General features: G+C 39.2%; 1 protein-coding gene and 1 non-coding gene across 2 annotated transcripts in view; both read right to left on the bottom strand.

Moving 5' to 3' along the window:
* The window catches only part of OPN5 (opsin 5), a 44,322-nt gene that overhangs the window by 2,552 nt on the left and 21,948 nt on the right, over positions 1-19,822 (bottom strand). The window contains exons 5-6 of the mRNA XM_055263770.2: positions 15,340-15,581; positions 12,002-12,059 (exon numbers count right to left, since the gene is read on the bottom strand). Of these exons, the coding sequence (XP_055119745.2) occupies positions 12,002-12,059; positions 15,340-15,581 (300 nt within the window). The remainder of the gene's footprint in view (positions 1-12,001; positions 12,060-15,339; positions 15,582-19,822) is intronic.
* LOC129473896 (U1 spliceosomal RNA) lies at positions 264-426 on the bottom strand. The gene has a single exon (XR_008654415.1). It is a non-coding gene; the product is annotated as a U1 spliceosomal RNA (small nuclear RNA).

Raw genomic sequence — 19,822 nt, 5'->3', positions numbered from 1 at the left:
TCTTTCCAGGTGCATCCTGCCCTGTTCCCTTCCTGGATGTTCTAAAGGCCTCAATTCCAGTTCAGGCTCCTTTCTTACCTATAGAATCTCCAAAGTCTCCCAATACATATCCTGGTCTTCTACTCCTAAGCATTGCCTAGAATGAAATGCAACCTCCAAAGACTAACCTGTAAGACCTTGCAGGATCTTCTCCCTACTCACCTGTACTGCCTAATTTTCTCCCATATACCCTTCCTTTTTATTTTTTAAGATTTGTTTTTTACCAGAAGAGAGCGTGAACACAGTCCTGCACTACCACAAATTGTGCAGTAGAGTTTCCCATATTTGAAGGTATCTCAGGGATCAGTACATCTGTCCTGAAATAGATAAGGCTTGCCCTGGGAAAACAATCTTAGGAATTGTGGCATCTCTCTGCCAGGTACGTATCTTCTCCTACATACCCTTCAATCCATCCAATATAAACTTTTGTCTGTCTTCCAGGTATGACTCAGCTGGGGCTTCTGGTTACGTCCCTCCACCTCCTTCTATGCCTGAAAACTTAATCTGTTCTTCAAGCTTTTGCTCAAATAGCGCTTCCTCCTTGAAGCCAAACTATCTCTCCAACCCCTGACTCTGCCTTTTCTGTTTAAGTATAAGCTCCTTGAGAGTTAAATTTGTGTCTCATTCGACATCAATATGCAGTCACATACTGGGCCATGGCCACATAACTAACCAGAGTCAGAATTCAGTTCTGATGACTCCCTTAGCTATGTTCTTTTCAACAAGTATGTGGCTTGGGGCTTTGCTGAGATCACAGCAGGATTTTATGCTATTTTCTTGTGTTATTCAGAGCAACCAAGGCCAACTGTACCCTCAAAGATGTGTCCTTTGAAACCAGGAGAGGAAAGTCTTATCCCACTTTTGGATTATCTAGAACAGATTAGCTTGTGGAGTTGTGAAGACTGAAGATGTCGTTTGGAGGATTTGAACAACAGAAGTGAAGGAGGATAAAAACAACCAACCAAATAACATTGTTTCACAGTATAAAAAAAAACTGTAATGATGTTCATTCATGAACAAATTTTTATTAGCATTCATGGCCAATCTGCCTACAGAACAGACTCCGTCATGGAACTACACTGCCCTTCTTGCCAGGCTCCACAGCACTCTCATTTGGCAAGACAATTTCAAATACACCCTGTTACATACCAGCCTCTTCATCTCAAGAAATACAAATTCCAACCAACTACTCTGGATGTGCCTTTGAGTTTCTATGGAACTAAACTGGGCACCCATTTCGAAAGTGGCTGTCATGTTTCATTTCAGAGTAAAAACTGGGAAATTTATTGAGCAAGAATCTGAATTAATCTAGGACAAAAGATAGGAAGAGTACAGTTTTGGGTGTGAGGAAAATATTCTCTATCTCATGTCAATAGCCTAAGTCATATTTTTTTCAATAAGGAAAGGCAGTTCCTTTCTTCTTGCTAGCCACCATCCACATTCAATGAATAACAAACTCTTGTCCGTGTTTATTTCCAAAGTACTTCTAAAATCTAATTACCCTCTCTCTGCAGCCCAGGTACCAGCATTCAGACCCTTAACAGCCCTCATATGGACGTATTTTCCCTGGATTTCTTCTTAAAACTATCCTTCAATGCTTCTCAAACTGTGGAGTGTATAAGAGTCACCTGGAATAAGAATCACCTGCTTTTTTTTTTTTTTTTTGAGACGGAGTCTCACTGTCACCCAGGCTGGAGGGCAGCGGCACCATCTCAGCTAGCTGCAACCTCCACCTTCTGGGTTTAAGCGATTCTCCTGCCTCAGCCTCCCAAGTAGGTGGGACTACAGGCACGTGCCACCACGCCCAGCTAATTTTTATATTCTCAGTAGAGAGGGGTTTTGCTGTATTGGCCAGGCTGCTCTTGAACTCCTGACCACGTGATCTGCCCACCTTGGCCTCCCAATGTGCTGGGATTACAGGCATGAGCCACCATGCCTGGCCTCACCTGCATTTCTTAAATGCAGATTTGTAGCCACTATTCCACAGACAGGCGGATGTATGAGGTGTGAGTGGGGCCCAGTGATTTACATTTTAACCAAGCATCCCATGAAACTCTAATATAGGTACTTCAAATGCTACATTTTGATGAGAACAAGGACAACATTGGCCTGAAACTATAGGATTTAAAATAAAAATCTTAAAACAATTTACATGTACTAAAATTGCTCACATATTTTTCCCACAGTCAACTGGAAACAGTGAAAATTATTGACTGTGATGACATAAATGTTCAAAGACCTCAGTGAATTGACTCCTTTCTGTCTCTTACCCAACTTCTCAGAGCCTCCAGAATAATACTGTGCCAAAACATTCAGTGTGCTCTTCCTCACAAGGCTCTCTCTGGTTTTGAAGACCCTCCTAGAATTTTTTTCTGGCCAACTTCCATCGGGGATTGCCTCTTCTAGCAATGTCCCTGGGTTCCATCCCCTCCTACACCCATGTGGCTTAGGAGAGCCCTCCCTGTGCAGTTTCTATCATAGCATTCCCCACAAGGTAGTGAGACTATCTACAGTTGACCCTTGAACAACACAGGTTTGAATTGCACAGATTCACTTATATATGTGAATTTTTAAAGAAACAAAAGTTACACCAAGTGTGCCTGCCTCACCTGCCTCCCCTTCCACTTCCTCCATCACTTCTGCCTCTGCCACCCCTGATGCAGCAAGACCTCCTCTACCTCCTCATCCTACTCAACATGAAGACAATAAGGATAAAAGCTTTATGATGATCCACTTCCATTTAATGAACAGCAAATATATTTTCTCTTTCCTATGATTTTCTTAATGTTTTCTCTAGCTCACTTTATTGTAAGAATACAGTATATAATACATATAACATACAAAATATGTGTTTATTGACTGTTTCTGTTCTTGGTAAGGCTTCCGGTCAACAGTAGGCCATTAATAGTTAAGTTTTGGGAGAGTCCAAAGTTATAGGCAGGTTTTCAACTACATGGCTGATGCCCTTAACCCCTACATTGTTCAAGGGTCAACTGTACTTTCTTATTTGTTTTTCCACCACACCGTGACCTATTTTCATATAAGGAGCATGCCTTATTTTTTGCCTAGCTTTCTATATAGGAAACACTCAATAAATAATGTCTATTGGAATTTATCCTCAGATGCTATCACACCCCCATACAACTGGTTCCCTTATCCGATAAACCAAGTTAGGATTTGATGCCCCTGGTCTAGGACCTCCCGACTCCCTTAAAAGGAACAGAAATCAGCTCTAATTTCTCATCTCAAGTGTAAATCAAGCAAGGAAATAGAATTATTGTAAGAGACCTAGAGTGGGATTTTAAATCAAGCGAGATGAAAGAAGAAATCTACATACAGAATAAATCGGTCAACCACATAGCAAAGTACTAAGAGTCACAGGCTGTAGAGGCAGACTGAGAAAGCTGGAATTCCAGCTCTTCCACTGACAGGCTGTGTGATTTTGAGCAGGCTGTATAAATTCTCTGTGCCTCAGTTTCCTAATAGGGGACAAAGAATAACCCCTAAGGCAGTTAAAACAAGTAAAAAGTAGAGCAGACTTCAGCAAAGTTTTCCCATAAAGGGCCAGAAAGTTCCTATTTTAGGTTTTGCAAAACTGACAGTCTCTCTCTCTCTCTACTCAAAAGGAGAAGCAGCTATAGACAATATGTAAACAAGTGGGCATGGTTGTGTTCCATTAAAACTTTATTTACAAAAACAGGCAGTGGGCCAGACTTGGCCAGAGGGCTGTAGTATGCTGACTTTTACATAAAACCAATGCTTGGCATATGTTAAACTTAGTAATATTGTAGCTTTTATTATTTTGCTTGGAGGAATTTGCTTCCCAGCAAATAACTCAAGTTTCAACCCTTTATACAAACTTTAATCATATTTTCACTGTAATGAGAACACATTTTGCCCATTTGTATTAATTGGAATCAATACAGAATGAGCTGACGTCTAAGACTCACTAACTCAGAAGATTTCCTCCCATTCCTCATTTATGTTTGCATCAGAAATAAAACCAACAGGGTATTTTCTGGAATAATATCACTTCCCCTATAATTTCAACCATTCTGAAGTGCAGAACTTAATTTGAAAAACCTGTAAGACACTATAATGGGAAACACGCCAATAACAGCAGCAGCCTGACTAATGTGAATGGTTTTGTTCATTTGAAAATAATTTATATTGAATGATGAACTGTTAATAATTGTATTAAATTAAATTAAATTCTGACAACACTGAATGAAACCAAGGCACTAGACTACTGAATGTGGAATAAATTACTCCCTTTCTCCTCTCTAGTATCACATTTTTACTTATACTGTAATACATATATATATTTCTACTTATACTGTTAATATATTTTATATATATATATATATTCCTAATTTTCAGAATTACTTAGAGATTTCTGACCAGCAATTCATGGCATTGATGCCACTACCCAGGAAATTTAGGGTGTCCTGGGGTGAGTTCAACAGCCACATATTCTTGTTGTGATTCTTATTGCGGGGCTAAATTACAAGGACAGTTACTTAACCACTTCTGATATTTGCTCCAGGAGCTAAAAATAAATTTTTTTTGAAAAACAAATTTAAAGAAGCCACACCTGCCTCCTTTTTGTACCAACTTTTGCAAGCATATTTTTTTGGCAGGGTTTGTCTAGAAGAAGTTGTTGCTCTCCTCTGCCCACACAGTCCTCAGCTTATTAGATCTTCTAAATGTCTGTCTTCATTTGCAGGGCTTGGACCAGCAGCAGCTGCTGCAACCCAGAATGAGACAGGAAATTCTCTTGCTTATTGATGGTCTCAGACACCCACATTGCCTCCACTCTCCCTCTCCCTTCCACCATATTTGCACAGCCTCAATACATTCCAGTTGCTCTGACACCTTGTCATCAACCAGTCATTTCTTACAGTGAAGTCTACGTAATTTCCCAGCTCCCAGCTGACCTGACTGCTGATTTTCCATGCCTGCCGAGGTACCTCATCTAACAATACCAAAAATAGCTCAAAATAGGTGGGTAGGGTCATCTCTCACCTTGGAACACCTTCCCATGCTTTGGAGAGATATCATCTTTGTGGAATGTGGCGTTTCATCGCCATCCTGAGCTAAGAGCCTCATCTGTGCCCCACACGCAGGCTGAACTGCAGATTGAGATTATCCTATGGATGAATGCCCTGCCAAATCCCCACTGGCAGTGAGTTTCTGCAAAACACTAGCTTGGATGTGTTTGTACAATGTTCAGGCCCAGTCCTACATTTAGAGAAGAGTGCCTGATTCTCCACTTTCTGGAAATGTCGTAACTTGCTGCTTCAATGCTATTATTCTTCTTGACTTCCAATCATTTAAGTCATTTTATCAGCCTGGTCTCACACATGGCCTTGCTTCTACATGGATGGAATGTCAAAATGTGTAGATTCAGATCTATTCTGAGCAGTTTGAATAAATCCCACATGGTTGCTGACAAATTTGGCTCATTTTTCAAATGGATTAGGTGCTTTTTTCCCCCTCTAATTAGATTTTGTTCATTTTATTCATTTGGGTGTGTATATATGTGGATCGGGCAGCTATTGGAAGTGAATGCCACTTTCAAAGTAGAAAATACTTAGGTAAGTGTAACTCTTGGTATTAAGGAAAATACCCTTCTTTCTGAACAAATTATCTCTAAGTAGTCAATCCTAATATAGCTGTATCCGAAGAAATGCTTACTCACCCAACAGCTTTATTTTCCCCTTCCCTGGTTTCTTGAAGAGGTGAATGGACCTTTGTCCCTAGTGTTCCACTGGAGGCTGTCATCTCAGAATTCTCCCCACAAGATAGCTGATGCCATCATCTCCCTTTGTCCTGAGGGTGAAACATACCTTAGAGAGTGTCCTGCTCACAGATCCCCAGTATCCAGGGATACTTTCAAGACTCCAAGTCCTTGCTCTTACACAGCTGCCCATTGATTAGGGTACTATTTCTCAGGACACCTCTGACTGTGACCACATCCAATGGGAAAAGACTTAAAAACACATTAGTCTTAACAGAATCATTGACTTAATCAAATTCGATGGTCAGCAAAGTCATCTTGCTAAATTACAGATTCTGATTCAGTAGTAGGTCAGGAATGGGGCTGAAGTTCTTTTTTTCTAACCAGCTCTCAGGAGATACCCAAGCTCTGGGTCTGCAGACTACATTTTGGGTAACAAGGATTTAAACCACCCTATATACAACAACATCATACACAGATATTAACGAGTTTAAACTCCTAGATAAGCCTCCAAAATGGAATATTTTCTACTTTAAATACACTTTTATGTATTTAAAGTCAGAACTAGAGGTCTTGATAACTGAGAATTTCTGTAACTGGCATGAGCCTCAGTGAGAATTTCTGTTTCTGCCTGTATTCCAGAAAAAATCTATAGTAAGAAGTTGTGTTCCCATCTCAGCAAACTGTCTAGTGGAAGGCTGAATATCTCGACCCTTTCATGAAAGCTAAATAGGCAAGGTGCTCTGACCCCCTTCTCCATCTCCAGTATGTCTCCCTGATGACTCCCACCGGAGTGGAGTAAATCTCTATTCTCTTTGGTCTCTTGCCACCTCCAATCATGGCTCAAAAAGGCAAATATCTGTCATAGCATCTGTTCCTAACACTACAAGTTTCCTGTGGCAGAGCTACCAGTTGCTATTTCCACAGAATCTTAGTGTGTTTCTCACTTTCTCAAACAGCTTGAACATCTCCCAGATCTATGGTGACCAGACGTATTGAGAAATGTCCTCCTACCTCCTCAAGAACAAGATTCACACCTATCACTACAAAACCTGCTTGGAATAATCACCTATTTCCTCTAACAGGGATGATAACAATAGTTTCCTTTTAATTTATATTTTCAATGGGCCAGAACTGTCCTGAGAATCTTACAGATGATATATGAATCACAACAAATCCTAATGAGATGAGACTGTCCCTATTCCACAAGGAGGACAACCAGCGACACTGAGAGATCAAGTAATTTGCCTTCACAGCTGGTAAGTGACGGCACCTGAGTTTGAGACCAAGTCTGCTAATTCTGAAACTGTACTCTGAACTTCTATGTTGTGTCTCCAATGCTCTAGGTATCGTTTGGAAGAAAATGTTGTAATCCACACTGCCCCAAATCACCTGGCCAGCTCCATTTTGCTATATCCTGAGGAAGAAAACCGACTCAAGAAATTTTCCTTTTCTCAAACCAAACATTCAAACACCCAAAGATAACAGGAGAACATTGGCCTGGCAATGATTGAATTCTGCTCTAGAAGACCTTGCAAAAGCCCTATATTTCTCTCCTCATCAGGGGAACAGAGATATATGCAAATCAATTCCCAGGACCTCTCCTGATATTTTGCAGTTTCTCTCATCAAAGTAAACCTATAGGTCTTCATCTAAAAACTATTACAATTAAAGTATTCACAATATACAGAAAGGTCAAAAGTTTGCCAAAACCCTCAAATCCCTAAGGAACTAAAATCACATCCTCCCCTTCTTTTGTATCTTCCAAACATTCAGGACAATGTATATGGCAGGTGCTTAAAAGTGCCTGAATGCAAAGCTGAATGAGTGAATGCAGTATTTTCCTATGTAGATTTGGCCAATGTTAAAACCAAAATAAAACAAAACCAACAAAGCACATGTATACCTGAAAGAATTTTTTCTCTCACATATGTTTTAAGTAATAGTTGCCTGTCTATTCCAGACCTCGTGGTGCATGTGAGGGTATATTTGTCAGGCTAAGGAAAGAGGGTTCAAAGTAATTGAGAAAAGCAGTTTGAATGATAATGGTTTGATTCAAATTTCTTAAAGTATTTTTAGAATATATCCCATGTAGTCCCATAACCTGATGAACAAATATGCTGAAGGTTAAATCATTTAAAAATCATAGAGGGTCACAGTGGTGACCAGGAATTTTTGCAATATGGCATCCACTAATAGCATGAGGCTTTGAGCAAAGTTTGTACTGACTGAGGGCATGCCCTTAAATGTGTTTTCTTAGCAAATTCCCTGTGGGTCTTATATTTCTTGCCTTTTGCCCCATTTTAACAGAATGGTCAACCCTTTGACCTCCTGGACAATGAGGTCTGGCTCCCTCTCTACAAAATTAGTTATTGAATCAAAGACTGATGCTATCTCTGCTAACCTTTTTTCTTTAATGACATATATCTTCATTCTATATATAATGTTCTCTGACATTTTGGCAGCCTTTAAGACATTTCATTATGCCAGCATCATTGATCCCTACAACAGCCCACTCATCAGCTAGCTCTGACTCTTCCTCTTTCCCTCTCCTTTCCTTTGTCTTTTCTCCCTCATTTGCACTAACTTAATGGAGAAGCATTTTTATTCGTAGATTTGTGGCTCAGGTTGCTAAAGGTCATTAAAGGCAGTGGTGGGAAATTAAATGAGATAGATTTTTGTAGTTACCATTTCAGTTCTAAATAAGCATAATGCTTGATTCTTTCAGGGGTGCAAACCTGAAATTACATTTCTAAAAGTCAAAAACTTGGATTTTACTGTGAGATATATTCTTATTGCTTCATTCTACTTGGAAAAACTTAAAATATATTTAGATTTTATGATGATTCTTGAAATCCAACTTTTCAAGTTAGTAGGGCATTTCTACTCTCAATTTCCATTTTACAAATTTATTTACTCATTTATTTGTTAACAAGATAGGCCATGTTTAAATGAAAGTCCAGGGATCTAGGAGTTTACATTCTTGATTTAATACTCTAGCTCATGTTTCCATATCTCCCCCAAGTCATTACTTGTTTGATTTCAACCATTAACTTTCCAAGTGTCCTTTATGCATCAGGTACTGGGCCAGTTATGAGAACCCAAAGGAGAACAGCCATAGCTACAAGCTCAAAGATTTTGCAGTCTTTTTCATAACCCTCCGAGACATAAAACGCAATATATCTTTTTTAAGCTAAAATTGAATTTGTAGATGTGTTTGAGGTCTGTATAGAGTTTTCTCAAATCGTTGGAAGCCACTGGGGAAGCAAAACCCACTCAGGAATTTATCCACTGACAGTCTCATGTACATGAGCCAAACTTCAATGACTCCTTGCTTTTTCTTCCTCCATTCTACCCCAAGGACAACATCTCTATCAATTCTGGTGCCTCCCAGCTCTCAGAGTATTACCCAAAACAATGTAGAACCAAAGCATGGAGGACTTAAATCATATTTTTCAAATTGATAGCAGATATTAACTCTAGGATCTCTTCCAAAGCTCCTACAATTTAAACTCTTTTTTTCCTTTTCACTATGCTAATTTTTCTTATACATGCATTTATAAAGCCATGTTAAAGACTATATTCTGGTGAAACAGTTAAATGAGTCTATTTTTAAACAGTTAAACTATCTGTCTTCAGGGACATTTGTACAATGTTAATGTTAAATTCCACCTTCTAGACAAATCTACACCAACCTGAGTGTTCTTTTCTCCTTTTCTTACCTCCACCGCCATCCGTCATCCACTTCCACAATCATCCCCTCACACAAAAGAAGAAGGAGAAAAAAAAAACCTCCTTCACTTCACTTTCTTCAGGTCATTTAAAACCAGCAATTTCTCTTTTAGCATTCTTGTCCTACCTGCTTCACTCTGCAACTCTATAATCTATAATCATATTATTATAATGATATAATGATATAATCTATATATCATTCAGTATGACTTTAGATTATTTTTAACTACCTGTTTTGAATATCTTTACCTATGTTGCAAATGCTCCGCGATCGACATATTCTAAATATAATTCACTCTCTCCCCCATCCCATTCACTTTCCTGTATTTTTCCCCTCTGTAGATACCGTTATCTACATTATTTCCTAAGCAGATGGCCCCAAGTTATCCTCAACTCTTCTTATCTGTGTAATCAATTACCACTTTTTTGTCATTTTTTAAAATATTTTAAACCTAAATTTTCATCTTCATTTTTATTGCCATTTTTTAATTCAGGCCTCATAAGTTGTAATTTTGTTATAAAGCCTCTTAACTGGTCTGCCAACCTCTAATCTTGATTCCCCACCCTCATGCAGACAATCCACCTTCCACACTGCCACCAGACTGGTCTTTCTTCCCCAGCCTAAAATCGTGAATGGTCTCCCTATCACCGTCATGGTAAAAACCATATAACAGCATAAACAACAAGGCCTTTGGAGTCTGATTTGGCTCCTGCCAGACTACCACTCTCAGCTCCACTTCTGACCACCACCACTCACCTTAATAATAATAAGAGCAGTTGTTAGCACACAGGAGTGCTTCTCTATCACCGGCATAGTGCTAAGTGACTTATGTGGATATTATTTCATAAGTCTCACAATGACCCTGCGATACTATTGTTATTATCCTCATGTTTCAAACTTGCCAAAGGGCACAGAGGAGGGGTGCAAACCTGACTGTGCTTTACAGCTGTGTCCACCTCTATCTGACGTGCCACATGCTCTCACACCTCTATAATGTACACGTCTGCTAAGAAGTTCCTTGCCTCTCTATTCTAATGACAATTCTGCCTCTTCTTTTCTCCAGACTTTGATAGGCAGGCATAAGCCCCAAGCAGAGTTGTTGCTTTTTGTTGTTGTTGTTGTTGTTGTTGTTGTTGTTGTTGTTGTTTTAATCATAGAGCATGTTTTCCAACATCTATTTGGCATTTATCTTAAACCAATGACACACATCAAGTCATTCCTCACCCCACACCCCTGACTGACAAAGAACAAAGACAAAGGAACTGAAGGTGCCATGTACTGAGGTTGAGCCTTGGAGGAGGGTATGATTCTCTACAAACCTTCAAGTGGAAGGAGTGGAGAGATTATCAATGGTGTGAGTGGGTCCACCCTCTTCCCCTTTTCGCTGTTCTTGCTGGCAGTTACCAGAAAGGCAGAATCACAATTGATGAGCAAGGCTTAAGTTCATAGCAGAAGGGGAGGTAGATGGAATACAGAAGCATAGAGAACATCTGTCTAGTCATTTAATTAAAAGAACTGCAATGTAGATGGCCCTGCTTATCAGATTAGGAGAAAAGATAATAGACAATGGGTAGAAAACCTATTTGGACATAGTATCCACATGCCTTCTCCTTCCAGCAGCTTTTAAAGGGCAGGAATCTGTCTTCGAAATCACTCCATCCCATTCATATCTACATCTCTTTACCTATCTGCCTCAAAAGGTGTTTGTTTAAAAAAAAATGAACAAAAGAAATAACAAGCTAACAAAGAGCAAAGAGAAGAAACAACACTTACAAACACCCATCTTCACTAAATTCACTTCTTAAGCAATTACAACTCATAATGCCCTGTTACATCCACTGTTTTAGTAAGTAGAACTTAATGAGAAAACCCACGTGGGTAAAATTATCACCAGCGGAAATTACAGTTGTCTTCAAATTTAGAGATACAGGAGAGTTTTCCATTGAGTGTTTAAGGCAAAACCGATTTCCCCAGAGGACTCCTTTGTGGAATCACTGCCATCAGAGTATGAACCTCCCCCAACATGAAAAATGGCTGTGAGAACCAAAGTACCTACCAAACAGCCATGGCCCAACATACATGATCGTCCACCTAAATGAGCCCCAGAAACTGCCTCCCTAACCCGACATTAAGAAACAATAATAACAATGATGTAATAAAATTAAATAACCCCCTAATATAAAACTTCTCAACATTTTTCTCACTATCTCACACTCAATTCTGTTTGGCATGACAATAGGTTTTAAAGTACGAGAAAAGAAAGTTCCAGGGACGTTCATCCTGATAATATTCCTTAAATTAGTATCCTGTAATCTAGTTTCCGTTTAGCCATTGGAATTTCCCAGCAACCCCTGGCTTGAGGAAAACTGTACAAAATATAAAAATATAATATAAAGACAAAAGTGTGGCCACAATCAAATGTTTACAGCAGTGAAGAGGCAAATAAGTGAATACGTGTGTCCATAGTGATGCTGTATCCATCTTCATACCTCTTCATGAATTTCCAGCACAGCAGAAGACTTCCTGACTGTGGTTATGGTGTGCAGCCTAGATATAGGAGAAGAAAAATGCAATTTAATATCTACATATACACACACATAAATACATATATACATATACATACATATGTATGTGTCAAACTTGACTACCATGAGGATTATGTGCACAAATCTTGAATTAGCAACAGACAGAAAATAATAATTCAATTTGAAATATTCAAAGTCAATGAATTATTTGGGCAGAGTTTTCCAAAAACAAGCCACTCATTTACAGCACATTTCGTATGCCATCATGAATTTCCTGTTTTCTAGAACAAAATTAATTGCACACCTACCTGCACTATGTACGTAGGCCCTTCTGATTCACCTACTGAAGGAATGTTCTTCATGAAGACAGCATTGCAAGCCAAGGCGGTCAGGGGAGGTTTGATTATGATAGCAATGCAGAGTTTGCAGCTTTGTTCTCCCTTGTCATCTTCACTCAGTACCAGGAATGCAAATGACTCCATCCTTCACTGCATACCCCCAATCAAATGTTTGAACCCCCAGTGCCTTTTGAACATTTCTTCTCTATTTGAGATAGGCCTAGCATCTGCAGCCTCTTTCCCCTGTCACTGCCCATAGTTGGCCTCACTGGTCTCTGTGTAGGCAAAGGCCTATGACTCCATGAGCTGTACTGCCAGTGTCTTCCTTTCTCAGCCTCTGGTTCCTTAGCTTTCAACAGTGTACAAGAAAGTCATCTGGGAGAGGTAAACAATTAAACAACGGAAGCTCAGGACCAATCCTGACAAAGCCAAATCTCTACAGATGGGGCCCAGGCAGCAGTCATTTTTCAAAGTTCCCCAGGTGTCTCCATTACACAGCCAGGGTGGAGCAGTGCTGTTTACAAAATATGGGAGACTACATCCGGACACCCAGGTGTAGGAAAGAATAACATTCCAGAAAGAGCTCTTGGCCACATTTGTTTCCTTTGGTTCACCAAATTCTACCAAAATCTCAGGGGATTCAATTCAGGAGGAAAAAACGAGTTTAACTTTTAATAAACTGTTAAAATTACCCAAAATTTATTTCCACAATCCCATATTCAATACATTAGCTTTATTATTTGATTTCAGAATATTTCCCAAGAGGGTGTCCCCTTATAAGCAAAAACATTTCAGGGCTCAGAAAAGAAAAGAATAAGGATATTGATTAATCCAGTTTAATTCACTTGTTCTGGTTTGTGCAATAATTCTAAACTAGCTTCACATCACTTAATCTTGCTCTGCAGTCCTGCACATTACTCACTTGCATAGCTTCTTAGTAACAACAAAGAGAAATGAGGTTTCTTTTTGGCTTCTTTGTAAAGATAAAAAGAAACCTCTGGTGGCTACCATCCACCCTTCTGCTCTTCTCTGAAGCAGCCCCTTCTAAAATCTACGACTCAATATCTCTTCAGCATTCCTTCCACAAAGAGGCTTCAACCTCTAGCACCGAAGGGCTCCTCACTGCTTCAGCTCTACCGCCTGCTTTTTCCCCTGAAAGCTGACCCTCTAGAGAAAAGAAATAGCACGGTCTTCCTCCAGCAGAGCAATTGCTATATTTCGTATAAACAGCTAATAGGAACCAGTGAACCGAGCTGTCTCTTGCCTGACTGATTTTCCCAAAGGTCCGTGGCCCTAAGTCACTTTCTCCCACATAAATTTCCCTCTTTCCATTGTTGAGTATTGAATATTTATGGGCTGCTCACAGTTGTGAGTGAATGTACAGAACACAGAGGCAGTCTGAGGCAAAATTATGAGGTACATGAAATTTGCTTGCAGTCATTCCTGTCAAACTCCCATCTCCTTCAGATGAAGAAGTGCACCATTACTTTCTCCCACAACTGCTCCATTAAAATTATTCTCTCTATCTGCATTTGTAACAAAATGTCAATAGCCGATGAGGACATAGTGTTATTACTTCAGAAAGAGATGCGTTTTAGCATTTGGATTTAACTGTTCAATTCAACAGCAAAGGCAGTAACCACCAAAAAATATGAAAGCACTACTAACAACTGTCCCTTAGATCTTTTCACACATCAATTTTGCTTAATTCTACAACTTCAGGAGATGGGTATTGTTACTGTTTATTCCAATTCTAGGCTCTATGTAGTTAATTTGTTCAAAGATATAGAGCTATTGTAAACATATTGTAAACAACTGAACATTAAATACTGGTCTTCTATCTTCAAATTGTGTATCTCTTTCCCTGTACCACAGCAATAATGATAATACTACCTTTTATTTGTGACTTTTTGTCATCTTTTCATTTGATCTGTGGTGAGGAACCTAAAGTCCAAAATATTTGTCACTTGCTCATGCACAGTGAAAGAACAAGACAAAACCCACATCTTCTCATAGCTAGTCCTACTTTTTTCTCTACTATCTCTTACTTACTCAAGGGAAGAAGTATTAATAAATATCTAGAAATCAAGTAAATAAGAACAAAAAGCACTGAGACCAGGGGCCCTCTCAACACCCCTCACCTCAGACCAGGAACTCAGGTGCCTCTTCCACTTTTTACTGCTAATACTGACACTGAGTGGACACAGAAGACCACCAATAACCCCCAAGTCTTTACTCACCCTGAGCCTTCTGGGCCTTTAGGAAAAATGGTACTGGATTCCCAAATTCTTTTCATTGTGTAGCACAAATAGTATCAACCAAGGAGGATATGTTTTGAAACCCAGTAGACTTGAATTTGAATTCTTCCTCTGCTACTTTCTGGCTGTTTAAACATGGGCAGCTTACTTAACTTTAACCTTACTTGAACCTCAATTTCTTCTTCTGACAAAGAAAAAGAATAACCCAAGGCCCTTGTGAAAATAAAATAAAAGAAACCTGGCACAGAGCAGAAATGTCATCTCCCTTCTCCCCTTCCTTCCTCTGCCTGCCCAACTTTTATGCCCTTAGCTAGTGGTAGTGATGTGCCAAACAAGAGAATCATTCTATTGTGAGATCAAAGCCATGTGAAACAGTACTCTTGGAATAAAATGGATTTGGTCCCAGATATGCAACGTACGAGCCATGGATAAATAGTGGTTGTTGCTCAAATGGACACATCTCTGTATTTTAGTTGCTCCAGGATCAAAAAAGAATCACTTCTCACTATCTATCCATGTCATACAACCTCTACATAGCTGATTACTTGGTTTCAGGAATTTTGATAAACAGAAAATAAAGTCCTTCCTACACTACTCCTAGGCGATGAGCTTTAACCCTAAGAAGACAGCACATCTGAGTACCTTGAACCCTGCTGGATTTTGAAACAAAGAGCGTGTAATTCATTTCCAGCTTCTGAAGTTTTACCTGAAGCCTTCCAGAGACTTCTTCTTGGTTGCTTTCAAACCACCAGTTTGGCAACAGGCAAATTTGTAATCAATAACTTGGTAAATGATGGGATTGTACATCGCTGCAGATTTTGCAAGTAGGGTTGGCACCACAGAGAGCTGTATGGGAATGGAGTCTGGCCTTCCAAAAGCTGACCACACAGACACTACTGCATAAGGAATCCAGGCAATCAGGAATCCAGCACAAATCAACATCGCTACCTGACGAGGGAAAGCAACAGAGAAAAGAATCAAGACGACTGGTAAAGGACATGAGTCTGAAACGATGGATATGGAGAAGGATCAGGTCACCTCTCACAGCCAAGAAAGTCTGTCATTGTTTTCATTCACTTTGTACATAGGAATCATTTCATACGGATTTCTGAGAAGTTCAGCCAAAAGAAGTGATTACAATTTTTTATCCCATCTACCACATCCTATCTAGTCTCCAATCTACAATTTGAATGTACCCAAAGACCCAAAATATAACCCTCAAATAGCTGTCAGATTATGCCTCCATGGGGCAGTAAATCATAATATTTCTGGACCCACATTCACTTAAAAACCCACATGCACTTAAAAACTCAATGGAAAATATATTCACCTTGATGAAATTTTAAATCATCCATATTGGCCTCAGGAAACAGAAATTCTGCCCTAGTTTGAAATTCTAATTTGCATTTTCAGAAATTTCTATTAAATGTTATTTCTTTTGAGTCAAATTTTTCTCAGGTTTGAGACTCAGATAGCGGAAATTCACTAGGTACCTAATCTAAAATAAGTCATTCAGATTCAGCCAAAGTGGCAGAGTTGTATGGAACAAGACTTTTTCAGAAAACACTTTTCACTCTCACAAAATTATAATCACCTTCGGGGCCTCTTTATTTTCAGACCAAAGAATAATTAGCGATAGGGTTTTAAATACCCTCACAAGTCTCTCGCCATCTGCAATTCAGTCCCTTTAATAATGTAGTCCTAATTAGTGCCGTGTAACTCCCTGCCTGACCCCTATGCATCATCTCATTTCAATTCAACAAACTCTTTTTAGCAAGTGCTTTGTGTAAGACCCTATGCCAAGTGCTGTGGGGAATACCAGTAAAACCTAGAGCCTGAGTTGTATCCCTCTAGAATACAAATAACTACAGTACGAGGTTGAATATGATTTAAGTGGCAGCTCAGAGGAGGACACATGTACATTCTATGGGGCAAATTGGGGCGTTTCTTTTTTGAGACAAAGTTTCGCTCTTGTTGCCCAGGCTGGAGTGCAGTGGCGCAACCTTGGCTCACTGCAACCTCTGCCTGCCAGATTCAAGCGATTCTCCTGCCTCAGCCTCCCAAGTAGCTGGGATTACAGGTGCACACCACCATGCCTGGCTAATTTTTGTATTTTTGCAGAGACAGAGTTTCACCATGTTGGCCAGGCTGGTCTCGAACTCCTGACCTTAGGTGATCCACCCACCTCGGCCTCCCAAAATGCTGGGATTACAGGCATGAGCCATCGCGCCTGGCCTATTGAGGAGCGTTTCAAAGAGGACGTGCACCTTGGCAAGTAGAAATAAAGAAATAGTGGTGAAACAAAGTAAAGGCATAGACAGGAACGTGAGAGGTCTGTATAGGAACCAGTGAGCAATTCACTGTGGCAGGAGAAAGCAACAAAGGGAAGTGAGGCAGGAAAGAAGATTCAGGGTTTTGTATGGCATTATTGAGCTTGCACTTAATTCTACATTCTTTGAGACACTAGTAGGTTTTTGAGCAGGAAATATGGTGAGAGCTCTGCTTAGGAGGATTAGCCTGTAGAGTAAAATGGCGTAGAAAAAAATAGAAGGTAGAAAGATCATGGTTTATTCATTCAATCAACAAGTATTACTGAGCATCTTCCACATGTTTTGTGTGAAGGATAAAGCAATAAACAAAGGAGACACATCCCTGCCTATGTAGAATTTCTACTCTTAGCACATTTGGTTAGGCAAGAGTCTAAAGAAGAAATAAGAAATTAGAGTATTGAGACTGACAAGTGAAATCAAAACTTTGGTTTTTATTTAAAACGTGTGCTATTTCAGGCCCTAATTGAGAAAGCGTACACTAACTTCAAAGTATCCTTACACAATGTTATCTACTAGGATATTCCTTCTGTAAAATAAATTTGAAAACTGTATTCAAATCTGTCTTCTGCATAGTAGACATCTATTTGTTTTTGGGGGGGGTTGTTTGTTTGTTCGTTTGTTTGCCTTTGTTTCCACCTTCCCAGTGTATCTCTTCTACCTTAACATCACCAGCACCCCTCAATCTGCTAGGCTGCTTTATGAAGTTGACATCATCATAGGCATCACATGACCCAAGTCTGACCAAGCAGAGGACTACAAATTCCTAGCTACAATAATAGGAATAGAGAGCAGCGCATGACTCAAAGGATTTTGATCAGACCCACCTTGGGGATTTTATAAAGGAGTTCCAGGAAAATTGGACTTTCCTATAATCTCTGAGTAAGGATGGAGCTATGCCAGGTATCACTTCCTTTTACTCCCGTTCCCCACTTTAAGAAGCAAAATAACAATTCCCAACATCAGGGTCATGACAAGTTCTAGAGAATCAATGATAAGGAGTGAGATATACAATGTTTTATTAGTAATAATTAAAGCAACACTATTTGTGAGTGCCTTTTTTGTTTTAGACAGTTCATTGGATGTGTTTTTCCCATAACAAGGACATATGTGTGCACGTGCATTTCAGTACACTTTAGTGGTAGGCAGGAAATGGTCCACAGCCTTCGGTCTACTTGACCTGTGGAACAGCCTGTCTATGGGGTGTGTTTGCCCTGGGAACCCGCCTCTGTGGTGTGTATAAGAATGAAACATGGAAAATCTAAAGTCTAACCTAAAGTCCCAGGTTCTAAAATTCCACCCAAGAATTTCAGAACTCATCTCTTAACATTAACTGCAGCACACACACACACACACAAAAATTAATAATATCAATTTTGTTCCATTTTAAAAATAGAGAATCTGAATTCCCAGGAAATGAATCAAGTGGGCCCAGATCTCCTGAATGACCTGCAACCTTGCTTTCGGTCCTTGGTCAAAACTCTCACCTGTGCTTAGCAGTTAAACTGTCAAGTCCCAATGTACACATGCAGCTCTCCCGTTGGACTTGCTTTTCTATCTTTCTACGAAGCTAACCCAGGAGAAATTTTTATTTGGTTATGTCTGTGTGACTTTTGCTTGTAAATGGAATGAATGCCTCAAGGCTCACAGCGAGGGCCTTCTTTTTCTAAATCCCCAAATAAACACTAACTATAGAAATAAAGCTTGCTTTAGCAGATGTCTAGGGACTTAACATAGCTCCATCTTTGCTTCTTTGGTGAGTCATATGATGAGTTCACAGTATCCCAAAAGCTGTTTTCTGTGTTGCTGCCAAAGTCATTGACAAAAAATAGATTAGCACTTAGTCCATAATATTTTCTACATTTTACGTGTTTTCTACTTTTAGAGAAGTGTGCAATTGGGGAACAGGAAAGACTTAAAACATTTGCATTATGTTATCCTTCTTAAAAGGACATAGAAGAATTAAATATACTGCAGTTTTACAAACACATAGCAAATGAATCACTGTGGTTTTTCTGGGATTAGAATAAATCTAAATACTTTAAATAGAAGACTTAGAAATTGAGTTTAAAGCAGAAAGAGGGATAAAAGGCTAGATCTAAAAAGTACTACACAATGTTATTTATGTTTCTGAAGGGAATACAAAGTTAACATAAGGCACATTCACTTTCTGTAACCTTTCCATTTTAAATATACTCCACAAAATATTAAACATTTAAATGTAAAAACTATTTTAAGATACAGGCCACAAAAGTTTTCAAAACTTTCATGTTACACTCTGTTTTTGTCAGCACTTTCTACTCAGCTTGGAATATATTTAATCTTTTCATCAGTCTGTTTTTGACTTTCCTCAATTCTAAGTGTGTCTTAATTTTTATTTTCTAAAATCTCTATTCCAGATATCCTTAAGCCAGTTCTAACACAGGCTCCTGTACCCATCAACTTTTTCTAAGTTGTTTATTTTTTTTTAATTACTTCACTTTTATTACTGCCTTTTTGGGTCACTGAAAAAGCAGTAAGATTTCAAATCCTAAATTAGACAATTTTCATGGGAGGAAATTCACAGGATACGTGTTTAGCTTCTACAAAAGAATTCACACATCTGCAACCCACTTCATTTTAAGTACATCATGCTACAGAGGACCAAGGGATATAGCCAGTTTCCAGTGCCAGTTCAAGCTGGTATTGTGTCACAAAAGCAGTGTTGTCCGTAATTGCTCAATTCCAATTAATTAACCAATTAAAGCAATAATAGAATAATGTGGTTGAAAGTAAATCCTCCAAGGCTATTCCTCTGGGTCTAATACATCTGAAGCATTCCAGCAGGTAAGGTTTCTAAGAAGGAGTTTCCCTCCTTTCAAT

This window comes from Symphalangus syndactylus, chromosome 23 (genome assembly GCF_028878055.3).
Source record: "Symphalangus syndactylus isolate Jambi chromosome 23, NHGRI_mSymSyn1-v2.1_pri, whole genome shotgun sequence".
Taxonomy (NCBI): Eukaryota; Metazoa; Chordata; class Mammalia; order Primates; family Hylobatidae; genus Symphalangus; species Symphalangus syndactylus.
The sequence above is the reverse complement of the archived record's forward strand: the minus strand, read 5'-3'. Positions and strand labels throughout refer to the sequence as shown.